At 43.4% G+C, this 25,418-nt stretch overlaps 1 protein-coding gene across 1 annotated transcript in view; it reads right to left on the bottom strand.

Moving 5' to 3' along the window:
• The window catches only part of LOC139459568 (hemicentin-1-like), a 125,387-nt gene extending 115,432 nt beyond the window's left edge, over positions 1-9,955 (bottom strand). Inside the window, exon 1 of the mRNA XM_071241121.1 lies at positions 9,069-9,955. Within this exon, the coding sequence (XP_071097222.1) occupies positions 9,069-9,321 (253 nt within the window). The 5' untranslated portion in view covers positions 9,322-9,955. The remainder of the gene's footprint in view (positions 1-9,068) is intronic.
• Positions 9,956-25,418: the final 15,463 nt, after the last annotated feature.

A 25,418-nucleotide genomic window follows, 5' to 3' on the forward strand; every position in this document is an offset into this window, starting at 1 on the left:
CTTGTCCTGCTGCTACATGTAACTTGTCCTGCTGCTACATGTAACTTGTCCTGCTTCTACATGTAACTTGTCCTGCTGCTACATGTAACTTGTCCTGCTGCTACATGTAACTTGTCCTGCTGCTACATGTAACTTGTCCTGCTGCTACATGTAACTTGTCCTGCTACACGTAACTTGTCCTGCTACACGTAACTTGTCCTGCTGCTACATGTAACTTGTCCTGCTACACGTAACTTGTCCTGCTGCTACATGTAACTTGTCCTGCTGCTACACGTAACTTGTCCCGTTGCTACATGTAACTTGTCCTGCTACACGTAACTTGTCCTGCTGCTACACGTAACTTGTCCTGCTGCTACACGTAACTTGTCCTGCTACACATAACTTGTCCTGCTGCTACATGTAACTTGTCCTGCTGCTACACATAACTTGTCCTGCTGCACGTAACTTGTCCTGCTGCTACACGTAACTTGTCCTGCTTCTACATGTAACTTCTCCTGCTACACGTAACTTGTCCTGCTACACGTAACTTGTCCTGCTGCTACACGTAACTTGTCCTGCTGCTACATGTAACTTGTCCTGCTGCTACATGTAACTTGTCCTGCTGCTACATGTAACTTGTCCTGCTGCTACATGTAACTTGTCCTGCTACACGTAACTTGACCTGCTGCTACATGTAACTTGTCCCTTGGCTACATGTAACTTGTCCCGCTGCTACATGTAACTTGCCCCTTTGCTACATGTAACTTGCCCCTTTGCTACATGTAACTTGCCCCTTTGCTACATGTAACTTGTCCCGCTGCTACACGTAACTTGTCCTGCTACACATAACTTGTCCTGCTGCTACATGTAACTTGTCCTGCTGCTACACGTAACTTGTCCTGCTGCACGTAACTTGTCCTGCTGCTACATGTAACTTGTCCTGCTGCTACATGTAACTTGTCCTGCTTCTACATGTAACTTATCCCGCTGCTACACGTAACTTGTCCTGCTGCTACATGTAACTTGTCCTGCTTCTACATGTAACTTGTCCTGCTGCTAAACGTAACTTGTCCTGCTTCTACATGTAACTTGTCCTACTGCTACATGTAACTTGTCCTGCTTCTACATGTAACTTGTCCTGCTTCTACATGTAACTTGTCCTGCTGCTACATGTAACTTGTCCTGCTGCTACACGTAACTTGTCCTGCTGCTACATGTAACTTGTCCTGCTGCTAAACGTAACTTGTCCTGCTGCTACATGTAACTTGTCCTGCTGCTAAACGTAACTTGTCCTGCTTCTACATGTAACTTGTCCTGGTGCTACATGTAACTTGTCCTGCTTCTACACGTAACTTGTCCTGCTGCTACACGTAACTTGTCCTGCTGCTACATGTAACTTGTCCTGCTGCTACATGTAACTTGTCCTGCTTCTACATGTAACTTGTCCTGCTGCTACATGTAACTTGTCCTGCTGCTACATGTAACTTGTCCTGCTGCTACATGTAACTTGTCCTGCTGCTACATGTAACTTGTCCTGCTACACGTAACTTGTCCTGCTACACGTAACTTGTCCTGCTGCTACATGTAACTTGTCCTGCTACACGTAACTTGTCCTGCTGCTACATGTAACTTGTCCTGCTGCTACACGTAACTTGTCCCGTTGCTACATGTAACTTGTCCTGCTACACGTAACTTGTCCTGCTGCTACACGTAACTTGTCCTGCTGCTACACGTAACTTGTCCTGCTACACATAACTTGTCCTGCTGCTACATGTAACTTGTCCTGCTGCTACACGTAACTTGTCCTGCTGCACGTAACTTGTCCTGCTGCTACACGTAACTTGTCCTGCTTCTACATGTAACTTCTCCTGCTACACGTAACTTGTCCTGCTACACGTAACTTGTCCTGCTGCTACACGTAACTTGTCCTGCTGCTACATGTAACTTGTCCTGCTGCTACATGTAACTTGTCCTGCTGCTACATGTAACTTGTCCTGCTGCTACATGTAACTTGTCCTGCTACACGTAACTTGACCTGCTGCTACATGTAACTTGTCCCTTGGCTACATGTAACTTGTCCCGCTGCTACATGTAACTTGCCCCTTTGCTACATGTAACTTGCCCCTTTGCTACATGTAACTTGTCCCGCTGCTACATGTAACTTGTCCTGCTGCTACAAGTAACTTGTCCTGCTGCTACACGTAACTTGTCCTGCTGCTACACGTAACTTGTCCCGCTGCTACACGTAACTTGTCCCGCTGCTACACGTAACTTGTCCCGCTGCTACATGTAACTTGTCCTGCAGACATTTTTTTTTTTCTACAGAACCAGAACAGTGCTGTCCTGTTACGTGTAAATTGTTGTGCTGAGTTTTATCCTACAGAACCAGAGCAGTGTTGTCCTGCTACATTAACTTGTCCTGCTGACAGAGGTTTTTTCCTACAGAACCAGAATGGTGTTGTGCTGCTACATGTTACTTGTCCTGCTGACAGAGGATTGGTCGGATGAAAGGTCTTTCTGATGGGACCCGTAATGGGATGTCTTCAGATCTTTGCTTAGCAGTAGCGGTAGCGAGTACTTAGAGCAGATGGCTTGAAATTGATGGCAAACTCCTGTGGAAAATGGCCCTCGAGATTTAAACACTTCTTAACACATTGGATGAATAGGCCTCTTGAGTTCCCTGAAACCTTTAGAGAGTCTTAATTATACCTTCTTAGATCAGGACACTTATTATAGCCAAGATCAAACTGGCAAAGCCTTGATTTACCTCACCATTCTTTACAAGCACATGGACCCCCATACCCTCTATCACAAAGTGTGCTTTCAAGAAATAGCCATTTTGCTTGTGATAAACATCATCAATAAGTTTCAATCATGTGGTTACAATCACTACATCCAATGCCTCCAATACTGTTTGTTGTTTAAATGCTGCACATAGCAATAGTCCAACTCTGGATCAGACAATCCAGTGACTGAGCATTAATCCATGCAATCAACCCAATTACCAAGCCTGACAACCTGATCTACTGAGTCGCCTTGTACACCCAGCAGAGGTTGCTGGAGGCCAATTTCAACCCAGAATCCACGTGGAGCTCAGACAGAGAGAGGTCAGGTAACATTCTAACGAACTTTGATTTTAAGGAAATGATATAATAGGTTGCGGACATATATATAATTTTTAAAAGTGAGTGTGAGTGAGTGAGTTGGGTTTAATGCCGCTTTTAACAGTATTCCAGTTATATCACTGCATGTCAGCTTAATGTGGGAGGAAAGCCTGAAGTGATGCAGGTCTCAGACGTTTACCACTTTGGTGAAACCCACAAGCACGGGTATGGTGCTGACAAACCTAGAAACATGATGAGGGCGAACCAGGATTCGAACCCACAATCATAGGTTTCTTGTGTGCCCAAGGGACGCAACTCTGCACAGCGAATTGCAGCGCCTTAGACGACTGGGCCACCCGTGCCCCCAACATTAGAAGAAGATCTATAATGTGATAATACTTGATCTCAGTATTTTCAGGAGAAAAGACAGAACATGCAATATAAATAAAAGTGTATGGTTCTATAAGGGCAAACCAATCCAAATGTAACTGCATGACCTTGACCTTGACCATACAAGTATGGTTTGTTTGTTGTTTAACGCTGCACTCAGCAATATTCCAACTGTATGACGGCGGTCTGTAAATAATTGAGTCTGGAGTAGATGATCCAGTAATTGATATCATGAGCATAGATCTACACAACTGGGATACGATGACATGCATCAACTAAGTCAGAGAGTCTGACTACCTGATCCACTTAGTCACTTCTTACAACAAGTATGGGTTACTTAAGATCAATTCTAACTCGATCTTCAGGGGTCTAATTATTTTGGAAGGATCATATACACAAACTTCCAGACTTACATTCTGTTATTACCTCTTTTAGCAATATTCCATCAATATCATGATAGTTGGCTTTACACATTTCACCCATGTGGGAAATCAAACCTTCAAACGAGTAAACACTTCAACCGCACAGCTACCACACTGACCAATTCAACTTTCTAAAGATGAGGACAAATATTCAAAAGTACAAATAATAACTAAAACATTGTTGAGCAGAATATGACAACGTGGTTGTCACGGCAATACAAATGTGCAAATTTGATCTGAATTGTAATATCCTTAAGTTTATAAAATAATAATAATTGGTTAGTTTGGCAACACTTTTGTCAATGGCAGGGGATCACCAGAATGGGCTTCACACAATGTACCCATGTGGGGAATTGAACCTGGGCATGACAGCCCAACGCTTAACCAATGGGCTACGCCACTGCCACAGTAATGATTCTAAAGACCACTTCAATCCTTCATCATACTAAACTACATCCCCACCAGAAGGTCCCTCTTTTCACTTCCAGTTCAGTGTATGCTTCATCCCACAGCTGCGCTATGAGGCACCACTCAATCAATGCTAGCAGTCAGATCGTATCAACATCATGTCGGATCATATCAACATTGTGGCGGAACATATCAGCATCCGATACACAACCATCATGAAATCTTGATATGTAGGGTTGTTTATTGGGCGTATCTCATCTCCCTAATGTAGCAGCAAATTATGCTGGGACAAAACTCCAGAGCAGTCTGGCGATTATAGTGCCATGTATATATGAAAGTAAACGTGTATATCATGTATATTTAATAGCACTTTTGTTTTTTTATATCAGGTAGAGCTAAGAAATCGCAAAATTAAACGATCCTTTAACATGATAATGTGCATGTTTTTTTATGTCACTGTCAGCAATATTCAAGCAAGATATATATGGTAAATCTAGATCAAAATAAACCTGCAGAGTTGTGTCCCTTGGGCACGCCAGAAACCTATGGTTGTGGGTTCGAATCCCGGTTCGTCCCAATTATGTTTCTAAGTTTGTCAGCACCATACCCGTGCCTGTGGGTTTCACCGAAGTGGTAAACGTCTGAGACCTGCATCACTTCGGGCTTTCCTCCCACATTAAGCTGAAATGCCGTGATATAACTGGAATACTGTTAAAAGTGGCGTTAAACACAACTCACTCACTCACTCAAACTAAATCAAGTCTAGTTTCTATGAAAACAGCTCAAGTTCTTTTGAAAAAAGAAAATTACAATTATGTTAGTCTACACGAAGGGCTGTAAATGAAGTCTGGGCCAGTGGTTGATAGCACAAGTCACAATCAGGGTTTTGGGGATACAGCGACATGTTTTGTCCAGAAGTTCAGACACATAAAAAGCTGAGATAAAAAAGCACATTGAAAGACGACCCCTAGATGACATTTTGTTTGTTTGTTGTTTAACGCCGCACTCAGATATATTCCAACTATATGACGTCAATCTGTAGATAATCGAGTCTGGACCAGACAATCCAATGATTGACATCATGAGCATCAATTGGGATATGATGACATGCATCAACCAAGTTAGCGATCCTGACAACCCGATCCTGTAAATCAACTCTTGCGACAAGCATAGTTGCCTATTAGGGCAAGCATGGGTTGCTAAAGACCTATTCTACCCCGAGTCTTCATGGGTCTACAGTGACACATAATCAGCCATATCAGACTAGTAACCTGATGTTCATTGTAGCCAGCAGTTTGTTAAACATGGGCTACTTGGGACTCTTTCAGCACAGAAATCCACTGAGGAACAAAACCAGTCAATGTCGGTGTTACTTTGACTGGCATGATCATTTTTCCTTCATTTAAACATGTAACCTACTCATAATTCAATATAATGCCATGGTTAAATATGCAATCCATCAATGTAACAAATAGCTAGGAGTAGACTAAACTTTTTTAACTTAACATTGTCAATATTTTACAAAACAAATTGTCTGCTCTTTAATAGGTCTTATGTGTTCAGTTGTTAAATGCCACAGTCAGCTGTAGTGCAGGAAAGTCCAAGTGATTCAGGTCAGCAGTTTATCTAAGATTCTAAACAAAACGCCTTTGGCTGGCAAACTGAGAAAAAAGGTGTCTTATTGTTCATATTTGTTTTTTTAATGTTTTTATTTTTGTAAATTCTGATGTCATTTGTTGCAGACTCAGAGGTCTAGATATTACCCACAGCTACCATCTTGTTGAATTCAACAGACATAGGTGAGGTGAAATTGGGTTTAACATCGCGTCCAAGATTATCGCTCTTATATAGCGACGTGCATGTGTGCGTGAGTGTGTGTGGCTGCTTGTAATAGTCCGGACTGATGCCGATTTATAGTGCTAGCCCACTGAGATACCATGCCACAGTTTAACATGAATGCCCCACTCGGACACAGCATACTGACTGAGCCAACCAGTCCTTGTTTATGCTTAGGACGAGACAGGGTAACAACAAGTACCATCTTTTACCGTCTTTTGGTATGATGCTCTCCAGGCAGACACTCTACCACAAGACCATGGAGGCGGTCCAATAGACATAGGAATGGTGTTGAAAAAACAATAATCATAATCAGCTGACTTATTGTTCGTTGTAAATGCCCACAGCAATATTCCAACTGTATGACAGTGGTCTGTGAATAATCAAATCAGGACCTGACAATCCAATGACTGACATCATGAGAACTGGTTCACACAATTGGGATACGATGACATGCAACCAACCAAGTCACACGCCTGACCACCTGATCAATTTAGTTCCCGTTACAGTAAGCATAAGTTGATGGGGACCTATATTCTTTCCCTGAAATCCCCACAAATGTCATAATCAGCACTAATCTGGGACTAGAACTTACAATCATAGGATTCTGGTAGCATCTCTCTCTATAGGGCAATCGGAGTTGTCAGACTTGAAATGAGTAAGTTAGGATGCTTTTACGCCGCTTTTAGCAATATTCCAGCAATATCACGGTGGGGGACAGCAGATTTTGGCCTTCACACATCGTACCCATGTGGGGACATCAAACCTGGGTCTTCTTCTTCTTATTATTATTATCATTTACCGATTAAAAAAAAAAAATGCAGCAAAGAGGGTTTGGTCGAGCCTGGCATTTCGGAGAATGTGAAAACTCCCCAACACTGCAGCCTTCTGCATTACCCAGATTGTCAGAAGGGCTGTATTCCTCGTAGCCAACACGGGTACTCTCCCAATGTCGTCAACAGATTGGGAGGTACCAAACCTAAGGCACCGAGAACAATGGGGAGTTGGACAACTTGGTACTTGGGATGCAAGCGTGACATTTCTGTTTATATACCATGTTTTTCCTCAATCTTGTCAATCACATTACTGTTAAAAGGGACAGAAAATTTAATGATATAAATGATTTCATTGGATTTATCAATAAGGACAAGATCAGGTTTGTTGGCCTGGAGGATATGCCTGAGGCTCTATACGGGCCTATTCAAAAGGATTTTGTATTTATCATTTTCCATGACGCCCTCTACATATTCCGGGTCGTACCATGGATGGACCTGTGTGTCAAAACCATTATTATCATCATCATCCTCATCATCATCATTCCATGGAACTTAGACCACAAATAAACAAAGCTCAACACGTGACCGTAGTCATCTGAGACACATGTGAAAAACCATGGGTCCTAACCCTGTTCCAAAAAGTACTTTGAACAAGACAATGTTGAGGAGCACCAACTGGACTTTGTATCTGGGTTTGTATGGAGACATTGGTGAGGCTTGTCTGGTACACTTACATTTGGTGGCAAGCCACTGGCTTAGCATAACAAACACACAAAATCACACCACAAACTGCTACAAGAGCTATCAAATTGCCTTCACACCAGCAACTTCTGGCGTAACAGGAGAGGGCAAGTTCTTCTCCTTTATTACTTCTAAAGCTTTTAAAGTCTCTTTGATGATCTATTTTTAGCCTCTGGACAGCTGTTGGAATTGGAATGAGCTTATTTCGGTGTCACGATTGTGAACTAGACCGGAAAATCTCATTCCAGGCTTGTCAGCCACTTCCCGATTACATGTCCGAGGGAGAACTAGTTGACAAGTGGTATCTGATTATGTTTGTGAATCATTTCTATTTGAGTTTCAAGTGGCAGGAAAACCCATAGTGATGCATATTTTCACTTTCCACTTCCTTGAAACTTGTGACCACAGCTATTCCACCTTCTGATACAGGCCAGTTATGTCAACAACGCTGCCATGTGGGGATCCCAGGGTAGAATAGGTCCCCAGTGTCCTTTGCTTGTCTCCCCGTAGGGATTCTAGATCAGAACAGGCCCCCAGTACCAATGCTTTTCCCACTGTTGGGATTGTAGAGCAGGTCAGGTCCCCAGGACCCATGATTGTATCCCAGCCACTAACAATCTAGAAACTAGGTCAGAATAGGTCCCAGTACCCCTTGATTGTCTCCCTGTGAGGATTTTAAGGCAGATCAGGTCCCTAGTTCCCCAAGCTTGTCTCATTGTGGGGGTTCTAGATCAGACCAGGTTCTCAGTACCCCATGCTTGCCATACTCTGGGGATTCTAGGTCGAACAGGTCCCCAATACCTCATGCTTTACCCTCGGTTGGGATTTTAGGTCAGAACAGGTCCCCAATACATCATGCTTTACCCTGTTGGGATTCGAAGTCAGAACAGGTCCCCAGTACCCTAAGCTTGTCTCATTGTGGGGGTTCTAGGTCTGAACAGGTCCCCAATACATCATGCTTTACCCTGTTAGGATTCGAAGTCAGAACAGATCCCCAGTACCCTAAGCTTGTCTCATTGTGGGGGTTCTGGGTCTGAACAGGTCCCCAAAACCTCATGCTTTACCCTGTTGGGATTCGAAGTCAGACCAGGTCCCCAGTACCCTAAGCTTGTCTCATTGTGGGGGTTCTAGGTCTGAACAGGTCCCCAGTAGCCCATGCTTGTCCTCCCATCGACATCCTGGGCAGAATAGGTCCCTAGTACCCCATGCTTTTCCAAGCCAACTGACATTGGGAAGTTCAATGATTGACCTGGCTGAATGTGTATGGCAACATCATATATGTTAGTTGGTCTTGCTATCATCCACTGGTTGGCCTGGCCATGACGTGATTAGTAAGGGGGTGATGTTAATTTAAAGGAATGCTGCTGCTGCAGCGACAACATTCAACTACTCTGGTGACAACACAAACTCACCTGGATCATGGAATGGAACAAGAACATAGTTATACAGAGGCTTTTCTTTGCGGGCCAGAGCTGTTGCCAGGATCGTGGCAGCGCCTTCAGTCACTTGTACCAAGTCATCGTACATCGATCCCGTTATGTCAAACACAAATGCCAGTGACGCTGCTCCGAGAGGAATGTCCTCTTGCGATGCCACAAACACACACGTACATGCCACAAAACTAACAATAACCACCTGCACCAAATGCTGCGTCAAACAGCCCATCTTCCACAACTATCCTGAGAACATACGCTTAAAGACAAAGGCCAATATTCCTGGCACTATTCTTTTAAACAGTGTCTACCTGTTAATTGCAAGACGCAGGTACCTCTAACTCAATTACACAATGTGCAAGTACTCCGTTGGCTGGCAATAGCACAATCAGCTGATCTCAAGCATGCTTCCGCCCGAATTTATCCCAAACATCTGCTGACAGTTTTCTCAGAATTTCAAACTTGGTTGTCAAGTACACAACTTTATCTTAGATCTTGCTACCATCTTGACATCAAAGGACTTCACTAAATCTTCATTACATGTGTTTAGAATCACAGATCACATTTCTTGAAGACTCCTTTCCAAAGAACACAATTTTTCACTCTTGGATTTTGATCAAAACTTAACTTTCCGGAGTCTGTTCTATAATGTGCTAAAATGCACATGCAAACAACGCACTAACAGATCTCCAGCAGCGACTTAGAGGACAGCAGGCATACTCCACAGTATCTCCTTGCCGTCTGCTCTGTGCGTCTGCTACTTGCTGTCTGCTTGTGAGTAAAGTGACATGGATACAATTACGCTCCCTGTCTTTCAACAAGCCTCTTTTCCTGCAGTGCCACTGATTAGGATCCTGGCCAGTTCCACACAAACCACAGGGGGGACAGCAGGTCATGGGCCTCATCCATCAGTAGTAAACATGACTTATATGGCTCACTAGTGATGCTGTCACCCCTGTAGATGGACTCGTCTATTGGTTGAAGGAAGGGTTGTTGCTCTCTTGATGGTTATCGGCTCAGATTCCACTCTTGGCTTGTTGCTAATTTGTTTCCAAAACAGCCCACAATTTTAAATAGGTTTTTAAAATAATTTTTTTCAACTTGTAAACAGCTAGATCATTGAATCAATTTGTATATAACTACAGTATTGCCAACCTGTTGATAGGACCAATGTATAAGTCTCTCTTTGGATGTAATCTGGCTACTGTTGAGCATTGTAAGTAAGTGTTTACGGCATCAAAAAGCTTTTTAAGGCATTGACATGAGCTGTAGGTGTCCGTTTCAGGGTAACTACAACTTTTTTGGACAAAGCAGTTCAAACTTTACTGTCTGTCAGTGAGTGAGTTAATTAGTTCCATGAATACATGGAACAGTATTTCAATTATGAAGAAATATTGTGTGTCCAAAGCTATGCAGAAGATCTTGTAAGTGAGGGAGTGTCTGACATGGAGTTTAATGTCGCTTTGAGAAGATATTTCAGTAGCCTCAGTTACATAGGGAAGCGCAAAGTGATGTAGATGATCACCCCTTCAGTCAACTAAAGAGCATCTACTCAGTCTTAGTAAAAATCTCTCACAGGGGCCCTTTCCACAAAAACAATGGCACCACAACTGTCATTTTTAATCTATGCTAAAGCAGGAGAGCTTTGACTATCTCAGTATTGCAACTATCAGTCTAGGCTAAAGTATGTGAGTTACGACTAAGCTTTACGACTGTCTATATCTATGCTACAATATGTGAACTCTGACTAAGCATTACGACCGTCATTAGTTTATCCTAAAGTATGAAAGCTACTACCATCTTACAACTAAGCATTACAACTGTCATTAATCTATGCTAAAGCATGAAAGCTATGACTGTCTTAGCTTTACGACTATCACCCTATGCTCAGAATATGTGAGCTATGGCTGTCATAAGTCTACGCTAAAGTATCTGAGCTACGACTATATAATCTTTATGGCTGTCATTAGTCTATGCTAAAGTATGTGAGCTACGACTTTATAATCTTTATGGCTGTCATTAGTCTATGCTAAAGTATGTGAGCTATGACTATGTAATCTTTATGGCTGTCATTAGCCTACGCTAAAGTATGTGAGCTATGACTATGTAATCTTTATGGCTGTCATTAGTCTAGGCTAAAGTATGTGAGCTACGACTATATAATCTTTATGGCTGTCATTAGTCTACGCTTAAGTATGTGAGCTAAGACTATGTAATCTTTATGGCTGTCATTAGTCTACGCTTAAGTATGTGAGCTACGACTATGTAATCTTTATGGCTGTTATTAGTCTATGCTAAAGTATGTGAGCTATGACTATGTAATCTTTATGGCTGTCATTAGCCTACGCTAAAGTATGTGAGCTATGACTATGTAATCTTTATGGCTGTCATTAGTCTAGGCTAAAGTATGTGAGCTACGACTATATAATCTTTATGGCTGTCATTAGTCTACGCTTAAGTATGTGAGCTAAGACTATGTAATCTTTATGGCTGTCATTAGTCTACGCTTAAGTATGTGAGCTACGACTATGTAATCTTTATGGCTGTTATTAGTCTATGCTAAAGTATGTGAGCTATGACTATGTAATCTTTATGGCTGTCATTAGCCTACGCTAAAGTATGTGAGCTATGACTATGTAATCTTTATGGCTGTCATTAGTCTAGGCTAAAGTATGTGAGCTACGACTATATAATCTTTATGGCTGTCATTAGTCTACGCTTAAGTATGTGAGCTAAGACTATGTAATCTTTATGGCTGTCATTAGTCTATGCTTAAGTATGTGAGCTACGACTATGTAATCTTTATGGCTGTTATTAGTCTATGCTAAAGTATGTGAGCTATGACTATGTAATCTTTATGGCTGTCATTAGTCTACGCTAAAGTATGTGAACAATGACTGACTTAGCCAAACGACTCATTAGTCTATGCCAAGCTACAACCGTCTGAGCATCACATCTGCCATAGGTCTATATCACAATCATCTTAGCGATATGAGTGCTATATTTCTATGTTTAAGTCTGTGAGTTATAAGGCCTTCACGCTATGACTGTCATAAATCAATCTTAAAGTAAGGGATTTACGAGTGCCTGAGCACTCAGATACCATTACAGAACTGGGTCCTGGGATAGCTTCTCACATGTTTAAAATTTGTGAAACATGGAGGTGTTATAGTCCTGTTTCAACACTGATGCCAGCTTATTAAATGGATTTGTATTCTTGGGACTGTTTCCCTTTCATAGCCAAACCTATTATTTCTTGAAGTTACCGTGAATGAGTGAGTGTTTGTTGTTTAACGCTGCACTCATCAATATTCCAGCTATATGACGGCGGTCTGTAAATAATCGTGTCTCGACCAGACAATCCAGTTATTGACATCATGAGCATCGATCCACACAATCGAGATACGATGACATGCATCAACTGAGTCAGTAAGCCTGACCGCCCGATCCCGTTAGTTGCCTCTTACGACAAGCATAGTTGCCTTTTTGATAAGCATGGGTTGTTGAAGACCTATTCTACCTTGGATCTTCCTGAGTGAGTGTTTCACCCAGCAGTCAGTAATATTCCAATTACATCACAACAGTCTAGAAATCATTGACAGTGGTTAACAGTATGAGCACCCATACAGGCCTTCGAGTTACGCAGACACAGTTGGGTCGGACATTGTCAACTGTGACAAGTACAAAAGCACACCCACTGATGATATGGCTCAAATATATCTCACTTTCCATTTAAAAACAAGCATTGTCAAAAGGGAAACAAGCAAAAAATACAACATAAACTAAAGTTTTCATCCAGATGTCCTTGGTTTTAGATGGCTTATTTATAGCCGTTTTGCCCATGTGCTGAGTGCAGACACAATAAACACTGCACAACTGAGCCAGTCGCTGGGCTGGCCCCGCAGCTGACAATCAGCGAAAATATCAAGACACATATCTGTGACACACTGAAGGCCGAGACCCCAATATAATGTGTTGTCGAGTTATGAAAAAAAGTAACCTACTGAGGTACCCAAGAAAGCTGTGCTGGGAATGAGAATACTAGAGCTGAGAATGGAAGGCTAGAGTTGTGAATGGGATGCTAGAGCTGAGAATGGGATGCTAGAGCTGAGAATGGGATGCTAGAGCCGAGAATGGGATGCTAGAGCCAAGAACGGGATGCTAGAGCCGAGAAGGGGAGGCTAGAGCTGAGAAGGGGAGGCTAGATCTGAGAAGGGGAGGCTAGAGCCGAGAAGGGGATGCTAGAGCTGAAAATGGAAGTCTCAAGCTGAGAATGGGATGCTAGAGCTGAGAAGGGGATGCTAGAGCTGAGAATGGGATGCTATAGCCGAGAAGGGGATGCTAGAGCTGAGAATGGAATGCTAGAGCCGAGAAGGGGATGCTAGAGCTGAGAAGGGGATGCTAGAGCTGAGAAGGGGATGCTAGAGCTGAGAAGGGGATGCTAGAGCTGAGAAGGGGATGCTAGAGCTGAGAAGGGGATGCTAGAGCCGAGAAGGGGATGCTAGAGTTGAGAATGGGATGCTAGAGCTGAGAAGGGGATGCTAGAACCGAGAAGGGGATGCTAGAGCCGAGAAGGGGATGCTAGAGCCGAGAAGGGGATGCTAGAGTTGAGAATGGGATGCTAGAGCTGAGAAGGGGATGCTAGAGCTGAGAAGGGGATGCTAGAGCTGAGAAGGGGATGCTAGAGCTGAGAAGGGGATGCTAGAACCGAGAAGGGGATGCTAGAGCTGAGAATGGGATGCTAGAGCTGAGAATGGGATGCTAGAGCTGAGAATGGGATGCTAGAGCTGAGAAGGGGATGCTAGAGCTGAGAATGGGATGCTAGAGCTGAGAATGGGATGCTACAGCCGAGAAGGGGAGGCTAGAGCTGAGAAGGGGAGGCTAGACCTGAGAATGGGATGCTAGAGCTGAGAATGGGATGCTAGAGTTGAGAATGGGATGCTAGAGCTGAGAAGGGGAGGCTAGAGTTGAGAATAGGATGCTAGAGCTGAGAATGGGATGCTAGAGCTGAGAATGGGATGCTAGAGCTGAGAATGGGATGCTAGAGCTGAGAATGGGATGCTAGAGTTGAGAATAGGATGCTAGAGATGAGAATAGAGCTGAGAAGGGGATGCCTGAGATGAGAATGGCATGCTATAGCTGCGATGGGAATGAGAATGCAAGAGCTGAAAATGGGAGAATAGAGATGAGAAGAGGATGCCAGTGCTGAGAAGAGGATGCCAGTGCTGAGAAGGACATGAGAATGGGATGCTCGAGTAGGGATGGATGAGAATGGGATGCTCGAGTAGGGATGGATGACAATGGGATGCTCGAGTAGGGATGGATGAGAATGGGATGCTCGAGTAGGGAAGGGTGAGAATGGGATGCTCGAGTAGGGAAGAATGAGAATGGGATGCTCGAGTAGGGATGGATGAGAATGGCATGCTAGAGCTGCGATGGGAATGAGAATGCAAGAGCTGAAAATGGGAGAATAGAGATGAGAAGAGGATGCCAGTGCTGAGAAGAGGATGCCAGTGCTGAGAAGGACATGAGAATGGGATGCTCGAGTAGGGATGGATGAGAATGGGATGCTCGAGTAGGGATGGATGAGAATGGGATGCTCGAGTAGGGATGGATGAGAATGGGATGCTCGAGTAGGGAAGGGTGAGAATGGGATGCTCGAGTAGGGAAGAATGAGAATGGGATGCTCGAGTAGGGATGGATGAGAATGGCATGCTAGAGCTGCGATGGGAATGAGAATGCAAGAGCTGAAAATGGGAGAATAGAGATGAGAAGAGGATGCCAGTGCTGAGAAGAGGATGCCAGTGCTGAGAAGGACATGAGAATGGGATGCTCGAGTAGGGATGGATGAGAATGGGATGCTCGAGTAGGGATGGATGAGAATGGGATGCTCGAGTAGGGATGGATGAGAATGGGATGCTCGAGTAGGGAAGGGTGAGAATGGGATGCTCGAGTAGGGAAGAATGAGAATGGGATGCTCGAGTAGGGATGGATGAGAATGGGATGCTCGAGTAGGGAAGGATGAGAATGGGATGCTCGAGTAGGGAAGGGTGAGAATGGGATGCTCGAGTAGGGATGGATGAGAATGGGATGCTCGAGTAGGGATGGATGAGAATGGGATGCTCGAGTAGGGATGGATGAGAATGGGATGCTCGAGTAGGGATGGATGAGAATGGGATGCTCGAGTAGGGATGGATGAGAATGGGATGCTCGAGTAGGGATGGATGAGAATGGGATGCTCGAGTAGGGATGGATGAGAATGGGATGCTCGAGTAGGGATGGATGAGAATGGGATGCTCGAGTAGGGATGGATGAGAATGGGATGCTCAAGTAGGGAAGGGTGAGAATGGGATGCTCGAGTAGGGAAGGATGAGAATGGGATGCTCGAGTAGGGAATGGCGAGAATGGGATGCTCGAGTAGGGAAGGATGAGAATGGGATGCTCGAGTAGGGAAGGGTGAGAATGGGATGCTCCAGTAGGGAATGGTGAGAATGGGATGCTCGAGGAGGGAAGGGTGAGAATGGGATGCTCCAGTAGGGATGGGTGAGAATGGGATGCTCGAGTAGGGATGGATGAGAATGGGATGCTCAAGTAGGGAAGGGTGAGAATGGGATGCTCGAGTAGGGAAGGATGAGAATGGGATGCTCGAGTAGGGATGGATGAGAATGGGATGCTCAAGTAGGGAAGGGTGAGAATGGGATGCTCGAGTAGGGAAGGATGAGAATGGGATGCTCGAGGAGGGATGGATGAGAATGGGATGCTCAAGTAGGGAAGGGTGAGAATGGGATGCTCGAGTAGGGAAGGATGAGAATGGGATGCTCGAGTAGGGAATGGCGAGAATGGGATGCTCGAGTAGGGAAGGATGAGAATGGGATGCTCGAGTAGGGAAGGGTGAGAATGGGATGCTCCAGTAGGGAATGGTGAGAATGGGATGCTCGAGGAGGGAAGGGTGAGAATGGGATGCTCCAGTAGGGATGGGTGAGAATGGGATGCTCGAGTAGGGATGGATGAGAATGGGATGCTCCAGTAGGGATGGGTGAGAATGGGATGCTCTAGTAGGGATGGATGAGAATGTGATGCTCGAGTAGGGATGGATGAGAATGGGATGCTCGAGTAGGGATGGATGAGAATGGGATGCTCGAGTAGAGAAGGATGAGAATGGGATGCTCGAGTAGGGATGGATGAGAATGGGATGCTCGAGTAGGGATGGATGAGAATGGGATGCTCGAGTAGGGATGGATGAGAATGGCATGCTCGAGTAGGGAAGGATGAGAATGGGATGCTCGAGTAGGGATGGATGAGAATGGGATGCTCGAGTAGGGATGGATGAGAAAGGGATGCTCGAGTAGGGAAGGGTGAGAATGGTATGCTCCAGTAGGGAATGGTGAGAATGGGATGCTCGAGGAGGGAAGGGTGAGAATGGGATGCTCCAGTAGGGATGGGTGAGAATGGGATGCTCGAGTAGGGATGGATGAGAATGGGATGCTCGAGTAGGGATGGATGAGAATGGGATGCTCGAGGAGGGATGGATGAGAATGGGATGCTCCAGTAGGGATGGATGAGAATGGGATGCTCCAGTAGGGATGGATGAGAATGGGATGCTCAAGTAGGGATGGATGAGAATGGGATGCTCGAGGAGGGATGGATGAGAATGGGATGCTCCAGTAGGGATGGGTGAGAATGGGATGCTCCAGTAGGGATGGATGAGAATGGGATGCTCGAGTAGTGATGGATGAGAATGGGATGCTCGAGTAGGGATATGTGGGAAAGGGATGCTCGAGTAGGGATGGATGAGAATGGGATGCTCGAGTAGGGATGGGTGAGAATGGGGTGGGTGGGTGGGTGAGTGAATGAGTGAGTGAGTGAGAGATCGAGAGAGAGAGAGTTAATATACTGACAGACCTGTATATGTACCTTTCAGAAGGGCCTGACACATTGGAAAGAGAGGCGGCTCCATATAGTTGCGATATCAGCCATAACATATATGTGGTAAAACCAACAGTGGGGCAACTTGCACTCAGTATTTTCAGAGGAAAAGAAAAAAATGGGTCTAGCGACATTATGAATGTGTGGCTAGTCTTGTTTAAATAAAATCAAATCAATTGTGATGTTGTTCGTTGGTTTGTTGTTTAATGCTGCACTCAGCAATATTGCAGCGATATGACAGCAGTCTGTAAATAATTGAGCATTGATCTACAAAATTGGGATTCGATGACATGCATCAACAAAGTTAGTGAGTCTGACAACCTGATCCCATTTGTCACCTCTTATGACACCATGGGTGCTGAAGATAATTCTAATCTGGATCTTCACGGTGACTGAGTGAGTGAGCGAGCGAGCGAGCAAAAGTGTTTGGGGTGAGTGAGTGAGCAAGGGAGCGGGTTCAGCATCTTTTTGAACAGTATTTCAGTCATAGCATGGCTATCGCCTCAATGTGAGAGGAAAGCCTCAAGTGAGTCAGGTTGTAGGCCCGTCCCACTTTAGTGAAACTCATGAGCATGAAACTGTGTAGATAACTCCTTAATGAAGCAGATCCTCTGTGCGTGTCCCAACTGCAAAGGGCTGAGTCACTAAAGACAGAGACCATATACCGGGGGACAGGCCTCAGGGCTAATTAGTAACTGATCACGGCTGCGCGAGATGCGCGAGATCTGAAGGCTCACGTGCGAGCGTTTACGGACTTGATTTCATTCATCTATTTCATCCACGGTAAGTTATTTTACTTTTCTTGATTTTGTAAAGGACGACAATCATATATCAGTCATCTGTCAAACTTTATGTTTCTGATAATACCTTCTAAGGGAAACTGAATCACGCACTGTCCAGATGCTCTTCATTGTACACATAGAAAATGGCAGCCCCTTGAAATCTGGAAATAAGTCATTTTCATAATGCATATTAGTCAAGTGAAATGTAATTAAAGTCCTTAGTTACTAAGGTTTATTAAAGGTTTGTTTGAGTTTGTCACATAGGAGTGACGAGGCACACAACTGAGAAAGTTCAACCTTTTTCCTCATCTCGATCTCGATCTCGATCTCAAATGATCTCACGAGTAGGTAGAAATTGTTACTGGGGAATTTCAGACCTTCTCTGCTCATTTTCTGTGTCCACTTACTAAATTTCTCAATGTACTCCCTCTTTGAACTTTCATAAGCAGATGTAAACCATTCTCCCACCTGAATGTCTATGTCTGTACCACAGATCACCTTCTTCTTTAAAACAGCGTGCAAAATGTAGCCTGATACACAAAACAACACTGCTTGGTCATTGTCACTGATTGTGGATGCTGTTTGTTCAGAATCTTTCTATTGTGGTTCTGAGATATATTTCAGAATATTTCGCATGATGCGGTCCATAAGACATTGGGCAAAGATATGAACAATCCTCGGCGACTCGCTTCTCACCAAAATGCTATGCAGGTCAGACTGCAATTCATCTTTGAGTCTCATTTGATGAAATTTCATCCACAGTTGTTCTCTATCAGCAGAAAGGGAACAGCCGTGTCCAAACTTGTTAAAAACTTCTTGCAATTCTGGGGTAAGGACTGAAATAAGTTTTTCCTGAACTGTTTGATTGTCCATACATTCTTTGGCTATGGTAACTAGATGTGGGCCATTCGCGGAAAATGAAGAGTCATTCATTGGATCCAAGATAACTGTAGATATTGACTTAGACAAGACAGCTTTCAGAGCATCCTCCATGTCTTCTTTCGGTGACATGGGAACTAGTGTGTTTGCTGTGCAGGTTGAATCTGGAGGGTTGCTTCCACCAGGAGAGTCTAGTCGATGTTCGTGTTCTAAAATGAAAATGGCATTGATTTATGACATATTCAAGTGACAAACATTGGTAGATGATAATTACTAAGATATGTATTGACAATTAAGTACTTATGAGTGAGTGAGTTGGGTTTTACGCCGATTTTAACACTATTCCAGTTATATCACCGCGTGTCAGCTTATTGTGGGAGGAAAGCCAAAATCGGGGTGAACCGGGATTCGAACCCACAATCATAGGTTTCTGGCGTGCTCAAAGGACGCAACTCTGCACAGCGAATCGCGGCGCCTTAGAGGACTGGGCCACCCGTGCCCCCAAGTAATTATGAACTGGTGACCTGATATATATTTGTTAAAACCAAACAACACACATTGACAGAAATAGTGCAATAATTTCAATAGTTAGCCTTCGTCTTGGTACTGGGCATACAACTCCAATAAGGTAAATTTGCCTTGTATCTGTAACACAATAAAATATGGCAAGACTGATCTTTGATGTCTACAATAACGAAAACAGCTTCAAGTATTTGAATAGCATGTGTTGCGTACATTTGCAAACCAGCACGTTAATGCTGACAACCATCATAAAACTGTTTTACAGACAATGTAAAAATAGTGTAAATTTCTGATAAATCGTATTGTTGAATAAAATGTGTTAATCATTGTTGTCGTTAATTTTAAAGATATATATAAAAGACCATTACAAAAAATTAACATATATTTATGCATGTTTATGTACGTAGATTGAATAAACAGAACTCACCTTTAATATCTGATCTGTTGTGTTTCTTAAATTGGTAACATGACCACGGAAGCCCCCGATACTCATGTAAGTTTTTCGGCACAGTGGGCAAGAATATCTTGCTTTCTTGTTTCCCTGAACGTGATCTTTTGCCTGTTTTGGTCCAGTAGTCGACGAAGCTTTATCATAGACTGGACTGTCAGTGTAGTTGTCTCCATCGAAGCATTCGTCAGACAGTTGCTCTATGTCATAATCAGTATAGTCGCCAAGGAGTAGGTCTAAATCTAAATCAGAATCGTCCCAGTGTACAAAGTCGCCCATATCGAAGGAAAATGAAAAATAACGTGATCGAGTTTGCCTTATAAAAAGATATAAATCCGACAGCCGATGCATTGTTTATGACACAGCCGGAAGTATTAGTATTCGACATCTGCGTCTGCGCGAAAACAAAGGGAATTAACTTATGACACTAAAGCATTGCGAAATATGATTTGCCTGACAACGGAAGTCCTCCGATAAGAGCATGTGCGCATATGCCATGCATCTTGACCACAGCCGAGAGTAAAGCCGCAGGGGTCCTCGGTGTATCGCTTACACTCATTACCGTGGCAGTGATCGTTAATGATAATCTATTGCTAAGGCCTGTCCCTTGGTATATGATCTCTGCCAAAGACAATACACTATTCTATTTGCAGCAGCAACACTTGTAACATGCACAGCATGGGGGAGATAAACTGGCATCACAAGCAGCCACTTCCCATCTTTAGGATCGTGTGAATAAACAATTACACACTGTCCTAACATTACCAGGTATATCTTTGGTCCAACTATTATTAGAAGAATACATGTTTATAACAACTAAAAAGATGCCCTGTATCTATCTGAATAACAAAGTTTTAAGAACTTTCGGGTGAATGACACACTTCTGGTTTAGGAATAAATATGCCAAATGCATTATAAAGTCTCGATCTAGCTACCATAATAGGCAAGTTAAATCTCAGCTAACACACTACGATTTCACTACAAATTTCCTGCGCTATATTTAATAATGTGACCACAATATCGAGTCCCTGCCTCAAAGCTTAGGATGACTTATATTTGATGTCGTCAAACTGCATTTATAAATCCTCAAATTATTGTGTACACAAGCTTTTTTCAGGTCTAAGTCACATTGAGTGACCTTGACCTTCAATGCCATCCAATCACATGCACTTTTTCAGAGAGAATACAATGGCTGCAAAAAATCTGGCAAAGTTTTAGCTTCATATGCTTTTTACAGGGGATTAAAATGTAAAAGATAATGATTGCCAATTGTAAGGTTAAAATTTCAGATTGATCCATAAGAATTGAAAAATAACATTTTAAATGTTTTCCTATCATATAACTCATCTGTACAACCAATTGGTAACAAAAGGTAAAACAATATTTACTACGGTAGTTGTTTGCAAATAGATCATGTTAGATAATAGTTTGATATATTTATATATATATAGCCCTGGATCACATTAATGTCTTGTCATATTATACCTCTACCATTGATAGCTGTGATATAACAGTTTTCACAGTTGTGACAAATTATTTGCCTCTGAAGTCAAACATCTATCCCCCATATTGTAACACTTCCAGCAATGATAGCGTCTAATGGCAGCCGAAAAAACTGCTTCACAAGATGGTGCAAACACCAGGGACATAGTCTTGTAAATCAGACCTTCAGGAGAGCTAGTATTCAAAGTCTACACACTGCTGGAATCTCCTTGGTGAGCTACCTGTCTGGCTTATTTAGATTAATATCTGATGTTCACACCATAGATCAGTGCTAACTGTTCACTGTTCGCTGTATCCCTGACACACTAGACAAGAAGCAATGATTGTACCTGGTAAATCACTTGTAGATGGTCCCATGGATGGGTGGTGACAGTAGATGAACAGACAGACAATGTGAGATAGATACACAGACATGAGATGGACAACAGACATGAGATGGACAAACAGTCATGAGATGGACAAACAGACATGAGATGGACAAACAGTCATGAGATGGACCAACAGACATGAGATGGACAAACAGTCATGAGATGGACAGACAGACAATGTGAGATAGATACACAGTCATGAGATGGACAACAGTCATGAGATGGACAAACAGTCATGAGATGGACAAACAGTCATGAGATGGACAAACAGTCATGAGATGGACAAACAGTCATGAGATGGACAGACGGACATGAGATATACAAACAATCATTACATGGACAAACAGACATGAGATATACAAACAGTCATGAGATGGACACACAGACATGAGATATACAAACAGTCATGAGATGGACAGACAGATATGAGATGGACAAACAGACATGAGATATACAAACAATCATTACATGGACAAACAGACATGAGACATACAAACAGTCATGAGATGGACAGACAGACATGAGATGGACAGACAGACATGAGATATACAAACAGTCATGAGATGGACAGACAGATATGAGATGGACAAACAGACATGAGATATACAAACAGTCATGAGATGGACAGACAGATATGAGATGGACAGACAGACATGAGACATACAAACAGTCATGAGATGGACAGACAGATATGAGATGGACAAACAGACATGAGATGGACAGACAGACATGAGATATACAAACAGTCATGAGATGGACAGACAGACATGAGATGGACAGACAGACATGAGACATACAAACAGTCATGAGATGGACACACAGACATGAGATGGACAAACAGACATGAGATATACAAACAGTCATGAGATGGACAGACAGACATGAGATGGACAGACAGACATGAGACATACAAACAGTCATGAGATGGACAGACAGACATGAGATGGACAGACAGACATGAGACATACAAACAGTCATGAGATGGACAGACAGACATGAGATGGACAGACAGACATGAGATATACAAACAGTCATGAGATGGACAGACAGACATGAGATGGACAGACAGACATGAGACATACAAACAGTCATGAGATGGACAGACAGACATGAGATGGACAGACAGACATGAGATGGACAAACAGACATGAGATGGACAGGCAGACATGAGATATACAAACAGTCATGAGATGGACAGACAGACATGAGATGGACAGACAGACATGAGACATACAAACAGTCATGAGATGGATAGACAGACATGAGATGGACAAACAGACATGAGATGGACAGACAGACATGAGATGGACAAACAGACATGAGACATACAAACAGTCATGAGATGGACAGACAGACATGAGATGGACAAACAGACATGAGATGGACAAACAGACATGAGATGGACAAATGCAAAATTCTTATGGAAAATCAACTTATAAAGTATACCTCTAGAAAATGGCTGAGCAATGGGCTATATATTGTTTTTCATATTGCTGCCATGGCATTCTTGTTTAAAATAACCTTGTAATTCAGATTCATATGCCCTGTGATTTCAGATGAAATGTCCAAAAAGGGAAAAGTTGGAGGACAGACATATGGACAGACAGAATGAATAATGTACCACAACATTAACACTTGATGTTCTTCAAGAGAGCTACAGAGAGGATTCAGCATTTCTTGATTCAATTTGAAAAATGTATTTTTCTAAAAAACGTACAAATACTAACTTAATTCAGTCTCTAGGTAATCTAAAGAATACTTAGGGGGGAAAAGGTTGCAAGAATTCCCAAACCTCTGAAAGGTTCCCTCAATATGGAATTCAGCAGCTGCCACTGAGAGCTATTTCTCCATCAGATGAAAGTTCTTCAGATCCGAGCAGTCTGTCATCCTCTACTGCTCATTCACAGATGATGTCAGATGGTGTAGAGTTGAGATCGGTCACTGACCTGGGGTGCTGATGGTGCGATATAGCTGAGTCAGTGCATGAACAGGAGAGGTGAGGTGAGGCGAGGCGAGGTGAAATGGACTTTAACGACGTGTCCAACATTATTGAGCTTATGTAGCGACATGTGTGCGTGCGGGCTTGCTATAGACCACACTAATGCCGATTTTAATACCACTGAGATATCATACTGCAGTTTAAAACGAATAATAAAATCATAATATTTTTTACACTTGCATGCTTATCTTGCTTTACTCCTTAATTAATGCATTTACTGATGTTTTTTGACAAAAAGATGAAGGTGTGAGAGGTCCAGCTGCAGAAGAAGTTGTTCCAACCAGTTGTGTACCAATAGCCTCACACAGCTGCTACGTGACCCAGTGGTGACGCCACATGAGAGCACATTACTGCTTAAAATGTAACATCTGAAGACTTCGTGGGGAGGTAGCACTGTGGGAGGGGGGCACTCAGATGTAGTAATGCAGTAAAGGTATTCAAAAGTAAAAGATATCTAGATTTTACCAATTTATTTTTTAAACTTATCCTGCATTACTTTGTTTAAAGCCCCACTCAGCAATGTTCCAGCTATATGACGGCAGTCTGTAAATAATCGAGTCTGGACCAGGCAATCATGAGATTGACATCATGAGCATCAATCCACACGACTGGGATATGATGACATGCATCAACCAAGCCAGTGAGCCTGGCCACCCGATCCTGTTTAGGACAAGCACAGTCATCTTTTACGGCAAGCATGGGTTGCTGAAGACCTATTCTACCCCAGATCTTCATGTGTCGCATTACTTCTTTATGCATCAGACGATACAGCAGGTGGGCCTACCTTCAAATAAATCCCTGTCAAGGTCCAAGTAACCAGAACAGCATCCTGCACAATGACCAGGAAACAATGACCATTCCTGTCAGAAGGAAAACGAGAGTAAGAGGGATGCATGATGTCCATGTTACAGTAGTACAATAAAGCGTGAGTTAACATCTCCATCTGACGTAGCGAGCTAATGCTAGTAGCATGTAAACCTTCTAGTCTGGGGTGACAAGCACCAGAGAGGTTGAAAGGTCAGCTGTGGTCATCAGGAAGAGTCAATGGCGCTTGGGGTTGGTGACTTGCTGGGCAACAACCATGGGGGCAAATCTGTTGGTGCCCTCTACATCTCTCCGGTAGTGGCTGGCGAGGACTGTGTCAGAATGCCAGAGGCAACTTTGGATTGGACACAGCAGTTGCTGTGGAAAGCCATGGTGGAGGCAATCACTCTGATATTGGCCCTCGAAAGAACCAAGCCCGTAGCTTGTTCTCTGTTGCCAGTAGAATGAGAGCTGGTAACCACAAGGTGATCGTGTTTACGGATAACATCTATCACCTCTGTGCACAGGGCATAGATGGAATTTCTGCTCATCTTCGGCACCCACTATTGAAGAGAGAGGTGGGATGGTGAAGGATCAGTCTGGATGCCCTGAGAGTCATTTCTTGGGTATGAAATTCCTTCACAGCCCAAGATGAACGGCATTGTGCGCTCTGCACTCAAATCGGACAAGGGTGACGTCCAATACATCACTCGTAGCTCGTTCACCCTTGCCATTGTAGGCAGAGCCAAGAGGAAGACTGAGGTTGAGGTTGTAAAATGAAGCTGATTGAAGTGGCTCAAATGGGGCATCACACAGCAACTTGAGACCCACGTTCAAATCCCAGACTGGGGATCTGAACTTGGCCTTCTGATCCTCCAATCTGAAGGATCACAGCAAAGCTTGGAGTTCCTGAATCTTTGTCGTTCTGCCAATTTCTGAGACTGCCCATACCGATTTTAAGGGCCATCAGTTAAGTAATAATGGTACTGCATTTAAGGTGTCTTTTTCCTGTTCAGGGACATAGTGGGTCATCTGTTGACATGTCTTTGACATCCATGAACCAGCCCCTTGCTGGCCACCCAGGCCTGCATTACCTTG

The sequence above is a fragment of the Haliotis cracherodii genome, unplaced genomic scaffold (genome assembly GCF_022045235.1).
Source record: "Haliotis cracherodii isolate W230 unplaced genomic scaffold, xgHalCrac1.p SCAF_13, whole genome shotgun sequence".
In the NCBI taxonomy this organism is placed as follows: Eukaryota; Metazoa; Mollusca; class Gastropoda; order Lepetellida; family Haliotidae; genus Haliotis; species Haliotis cracherodii.